This window comes from Equus caballus, chromosome 8 (genome assembly GCF_041296265.1).
Source record: "Equus caballus isolate H_3958 breed thoroughbred chromosome 8, TB-T2T, whole genome shotgun sequence".
Taxonomy (NCBI): domain Eukaryota; kingdom Metazoa; phylum Chordata; class Mammalia; order Perissodactyla; family Equidae; genus Equus; species Equus caballus.
Window position 1 is genome coordinate 88,614,515 of NC_091691.1, and position 6,273 is coordinate 88,620,787.

General features: G+C 40.2%; 1 protein-coding gene across 2 annotated transcripts in view; it reads left to right on the forward strand.

Moving 5' to 3' along the window:
- SERPINB7 (serpin family B member 7) overlaps positions 1 to 5,198 on the forward strand; it is a 56,641-nt gene extending 51,443 nt beyond the window's left edge. For both annotated transcript variants that reach the window (XM_014727880.2, XM_001491729.4), the window contains exons 7-8: positions 1,711 to 1,857; positions 3,954 to 5,198. In XM_014727880.2, the coding sequence (XP_014583366.1) occupies positions 1,711 to 1,857; positions 3,954 to 4,352 (546 nt within the window). In that variant the 3' untranslated portion in view covers positions 4,353 to 5,198. The remainder of the gene's footprint in view (positions 1 to 1,710; positions 1,858 to 3,953) is intronic.
- Positions 5,199 to 6,273: the final 1,075 nt, after the last annotated feature.

Sequence of the window (6,273 nt, forward strand, 5' to 3'; positions counted from 1 at the left end):
GAGGGGCACAAAAATGTTCTGAAAACTGTATATGAAAAAATAACATTATGATAAATCCTAATAAAACACAGCTCTGTCTTATAGAGACATTTTCTGTATAATGGCAATAGGAAGCATATTAGGCAGTACTAGAATTTTGGTGACTGCGGCTGGCATTGTTAACTGAGTTTGGAAGTGAGTTTTCACTCCCCACTCTATCCTTCAACTCCTCCTCCAGCAGATTGCATCTGCTGATTCATTTCCATCAACGAAGATGAAGCATATCTATCTCTTGCACTGTTTGTGGGGTTTTTATTCCTCCTAAAGAAGTTTTTCCTTAAATAACTATTAATATATCATAGCTATTTAAAATAACTTTCCTGCCTGTATTATATTCCTTATAGTACAGATGTAATATATGGCTTATAATAGGCTTTGGAATCTATATCACTGTGGTCAGTTTTGGTTCCATCACTTTCAAGATTGGTGAAATTACCTCTTCGCTAAAAAGTCTAGTTTCAGTTTTTCTCCAGCATGCCCCAGCTGTGGGATTCTCCCCTTACTCTGGTGTGGTAATGAGATACTGTGGCTGTGACATGCCAGCCCTTATTTGTACCAGGCTCAATTCAGCTGATCTGTCTCACTAGGCAGGTGCCTTTTTTCCTTCACTGCTCCATGTGCGTTCTTTCTGAGGTTTGGCTTCTCAGTCAAAAAGGACAACCTTTACAGAGGGAGAAGGATATTTGGTTCAAACACAGATAATTACGTATCCATCCCACCCCCACAGAACTTTCTGTCCTAAAGGGAAACATGACAGGAAAGATGGCAAGTTTGCAGAATTACAATCCCTTTTAGGAAAAAGATGGTTTATGACACCTGTATGGTGTTTCCAAATCTACAAATGGTATCCTCAAGATAAGAGCTACCGCGGCCGGACCGGTGGTACAGCGGTTAGGTTCCCACATTCTGCTTCTCAGCGGCCCTGGGTTCACCTGTTTGGATCCCAGGTGTGGACATGGCACTGCTTGGCACACCATGTTGTGGTAGGGGTCCCACATATAAAGTAGAGGAAGATGGGCACGGATGTTAGCTCAGGGCCAGACTTCCTCAGCAAAAAGAAGAGGATGGGCAGTAGTTAGCTCAGGGCTAATCTTCCTCAAAAAGAAAAAAAAAAAAGAGCTACCACTGTGTTTCCCCCAAGTTAATTTGAGGCTTATCAAATATTCTGTAGTAATTTTTTTAGTTTTACAAGACCTCATTCTTAAATTGTGTAATTTTAATAGTACTAGTCTGTATTTTACTTCTCATGAGAGAAAAAATCTATGGCATTCATTTTTAGTTGCAACGCTATTTAATAATTATTCATTACTTACTATATAGACATTTTCAGATAAAACACTAAGTGCAAGGCAATGTTCCATATAATCCTTAGAAGAATCCCATGCAGTAGAGACTATTGTTACCCCCATTATATAGATGAGGAAATGGAGGCATAGAGAGGTGAAGTAACTTGCCCAAGGTCACACAGCTGGGGAGTTTTAAACTCAGGTAGTTAAACTTAAAGTCTGTACTTTTACCACTGAGATGTGCACCAATGCAACCACTATTCACAACATGTCAGGAAAAACCTACAGGATCAACTGCACAAAACTAAAGCACTTTTCTTATTCTACTTGGTCAATAGGTGAAATAAGGTGGGCTAATAAACAATTTTTGTGACTTCATTTTCAGTGTCCTGGAAAAACAGTCGCCATGATGCATCAAGAACGGAAGTTCAATTTGTCTGTCATTCAGGATCCATCCATGCAGGTTCTTGAACTCAGATATCATGGCGACATAAGCATGTACATAATGCTGCCCAAGAGTGACATATCCCAAGTAAGTTACTACTGTCACTCCCACGATCAGGGATGATTTTAAGATGCTGTTCATTGTGTTTTCATCCTTCAACTTTAAGATTTCAGGTTGTTGGAATATTAGAGACTTACCCACTTATTCGTTTATTTGAGAAATATTTAAGGAGTACCTACTACATGCCAGGCATCATTATAGATGTTGAAATTGACTTACTTCAGTTTAGCATCATTTTAGTTGAAAAGCTGTAAAATTGGAACCCTCTCAAATATCAACTATGGAGGGAAAAGGGCAGGAGTGTAGGTCTTCTTTTCCCTTGGCCATGAAAACAATCTTTCATGTATTATTGAAATTTGGGTAGATTAAGCATCTTCAAGCAGGAAAGGTATGATGGAGTTTTGAAGTCCAGTCCTTTGAGAATTAAAATGCGTGGCCTCATTCTGTGCTGCTGTGTCTCTAGGAAAAGCAGAAGGTAGGCACTGCCCTGTGACTGATGTAGCAGGAGAAACAGAGCAGCACAGTGCGAGGGGCGGGCAGAGGCGGCCATGCAAGTCAGACATCATCACCATATCCCAGATCCTGACATTCCTCCAGGCCTTCTTCCTCTCCTCCCCGTGAATTTGGCCACCTGAGTCTGCAGCCTGCAGTCCTGGAAGCCGAGATCTCATCTCCCTTCTCTGTACTTCCAATCAAAAGGAATATTTAGTGAGCACCTAATATGCCAGGCCTTATTCTCTGCACTTCAGTTATACTGTCTCATTTGATATGAACAGCAAGTGATCTGTCATAAGTTGGCATTCTACAGTCTGAAGTATGACAATATAAAATATTGGTACTCAGATTAAATCAATAATTCACTTGATAATCTTTATAACAATCAGATTTTAGCACACATCAGCTATTTTAACTCCAAATAATCCGCAATAAGAGAAAAAGTAGCCCAGATAGAATAAGCAGGAGATAAAAGATAGATTTGTTCTTGCTCTGAGTTTTTCTTCTTCTCTAATAGAGTGTCCTATTTGAGTATCAAATTAGCATAAGTCTACATACCTACATAATCCTACGCAACTAAATAATGATGAGGAAGTTGGCTCTGGAGTGGGCTAAATGAGAAAAAAATTCTGACTCAGCATAAAAAGTTATTACAGATTAACCACAAACTGGATGATTTACACACAGAAAATTTAAATTAGACTAAATTTGATTATATAAATGTAACTCCTTGATAAAAATGCAAGTCAGGTTTAATAGCTGTGAAGAGCTTTTTAGGATTCCAGTGAGCCCGAATTTGAGAACAAAAGTCCATATATAAGACTTATAAACAAGGTACATAAAAAATCTTCCCATTATAAGTCTGGAATAATTTATGATCAATTCTCAGTATTCAGGAGCTGGTGAACTCAAGATGTGAATCACTTGGGGGCAGCAATGGTGTTGGAGAAAGAGGTGTGGGCTCTGGCTGTGTAACCAAGGTTTCTAGCTGTGCAACTTGGGCACACTCCCCTACATTCTCTTGAGTTTCAGTTGTCCCATGTGTTGAGTAGGAGAGTCGACTTGGATCCAAGCCTCCCGCACAGTGTGGGTGACTGTGCTGGGAGATATTGATCACCCAAGACCTTGAGGTGAGAGCTCTGAGCTCCTTGCCTAGGGTCACCTGGGGTTCCATTGGTTTACTCCTGCACTCTGGTCAAGCATTATCATTTTCCATGTCTGTCGTGACGGGAAAATGGTCAGGAAACACTGATTTAAAGGACTTCTGATTTAAACACTGATTTAAAGGCTCCTTTCTCCCTGTGATGGTCTCTGACTCCCGAATTCCTTCATCTGTCCATTCTTCCTCTTTGGCCACATATGTTCACATGTGGGTAGAGAATAGAAGTGCCCTGAAATACAGATAAGCCACACCTTGTCATAGCAGAGCAAACCAAACGTGATTTATTAAAGAGCACTTGAGCTATTTGTTTTAACAATTTTCCATTTCCAGACACCTCCAGGACCCATTCATATTCTTACATGCAAGTATCCGGGAGAGGATAATTATGGAAAACCATCCTTGTTGTTGTTGTTTCAGCTGTTTCTTAACCAAGTGGATCTAAGTTGCCTTTTAAATATCTCTGCAGATTGAAAACAAACTGACCTTTCGGAATCTAATGGACTGGACCAATCCGAGAAAAATGAGCTCTCAGTATGTTGAGGTGTTCCTTCCTCAATTCAAGATAGAGAAGAATTATGAAACCAAACACTACTTAAAAGCCCTAGGGCTGAAAGATATCTTTGATGAGTCCAGAGCTGATCTCTCTGGTATCGCTGAAGGGGGTCGTCTGTATATATCAAAATTGATGCACAAGTCGTACATAGAGGTTACCGAGGAGGGCACAGAGGCGACTGCTGCCGCGGGAAACAACATCGTAGAAAAGCGACTCCCCGAGTCTGCAGTGTTCAGAGCCAATCACCCATTCCTATTTGTCATCAGGAAGGGGGACATCATCTTGTTTAGTGGCAAAGTCTCTTGTCCTTGAAAATCCAATTGGTTTCTATTACAATAGCTCCTGCAACATCAAGGAACTACCGCAAGTGAAAAGATTTGAGTTCAATTGGAAGCACATGGTGTTCCCTTTCATTTACTTCCTTCTAACATTGGTCGGCAGATGCTTTTGGTGACTTGACCCTTCTCAGACACCTGCTTGATGATCCTGATCTTGCTTTCAGCATTTCTGCCACCACCTGCCTTGCCTATTTCTAATTTCATTGTCTTTATTCCCACACTCATTTCTACCAGTCTCCCCCATGGCTGTTTGCACGCAGGTCTGGGCATAACATCTGGGAATTGTGGAGCGCTCCACCGGTAATGACAGGGGAGAAGCAGCCATGGGCATCTTTTCAGGAACTCTGTAGTTATCACAGATATTCTAAGAATTAGGGAAGTAAGCCCAGCTGCTAGGAATAAGTGTGAAGAATAACTTTTCCTTGCTGACCTAAGAAGACATTAGAGTGTACTTTAACACATCTGATTTGAAATCAGCATCTAATCTAGATGCTGAAAAACATGGATCAGGATTGGGGGTCAACCAAAATATTTTGTTAATAATTTCAAGTGGATATCTTTTGGCCTTTCCATGATAGAGACTTAATATGTACATAGTTTTTCGAATATTAAATACCCATTAACTGTTGCCAGTTATTTACAGCATATTATTTCAAATGCTGTGTAGTTTACAAGTTTTTTCTGTACTTATCAGAAAAAAGAAATACAGCAAATCTGTACAGTGTAAATCCTCTGATCAGTTGTGGGACTACCAGCACTTTCTTTATTTTCCAAGCCAAGGAAGCAAACAATAAAAAAAAGAATGCTTTTTAAATATAAATCTGATTTGGTTCAATGTTGTCAATTAATTAAACACAAATGTAACTTTTACAGAACCTACACAGGCTGATGAGGTCATTTTAAATACTGTGATTTAAATTAACACAGGGAAATGATTAGCATATATGAATATTTATAACAAGCCATAAGTAATTTAACAAAACAGATTAAAAACAGATTGAGAATCAATAGACCATGCTGAACTTACTTAGGATTTTATAAACAGTAGCTGCCTATTGAATTGTGTTTTCATCGCAAAAGACTTTTACCCGAATAGGGACGAGACAAATCAGGAGTAGCCAACAGCACAGCACTGTGGCACTTGGTCCTACGCCTGGCAGACACTTGATTTTTTAACAAATATTGTGGAATCCATAAATACGGTATGAATGAGTTAATGTGACATGATCTGAAAGGTGTAGAAAAGCTCCTGGCAAAAACAATGTGATCACTAAGCTGCCACATTGCAAACAACTATTATGTCTTTCAGAGATTTCATGGGAAGGTATACAGTGGCATGTTTTTTGGGAGAACCTGGTTTTTCTGATTAACCACATTCCCACCTATTGCCATTCAAAAATAACATATCCCCAGACTCTGTCCTTAGGTGATAAAGACACAGGCATGGGATATAGGAGAATGCATTCTGCTGGTGCCCGTGCAGTTGAAAGCATGGGCACTCCTCTGTTGAGAGGGTTCCCTGGGCAGCCATGGTGGGACTCAAAGCCACTGAGGTTTGAAGCAAGCATCAGAAAGAGTAAGAGTCAGGTTTGTAAGGAAATAGTACAGGAAAACTAAGACAAGATTGCCCTACAATTTCGGTTGGTTGGTCCTGCCCGTTTGCCCACTTTGTGGTTAAGGGCCTGGCTCGTGCAGAGAAGGGCTACATTGTCTGGTCATGATCTAGGCTTACGTCGGTGGAACTTCCACAAGCTTGAAACACCTTCCGAAACTGCAGCAGTTGTAGCAGTATTGATGTTGTCTTTTGAACGTTGTCAATACACATCAGGTTCAACAATAACAAAAGTACCAGCTGTTCATATTCTCTCTTGACATTGAGCTTCATCCTTCTTGGG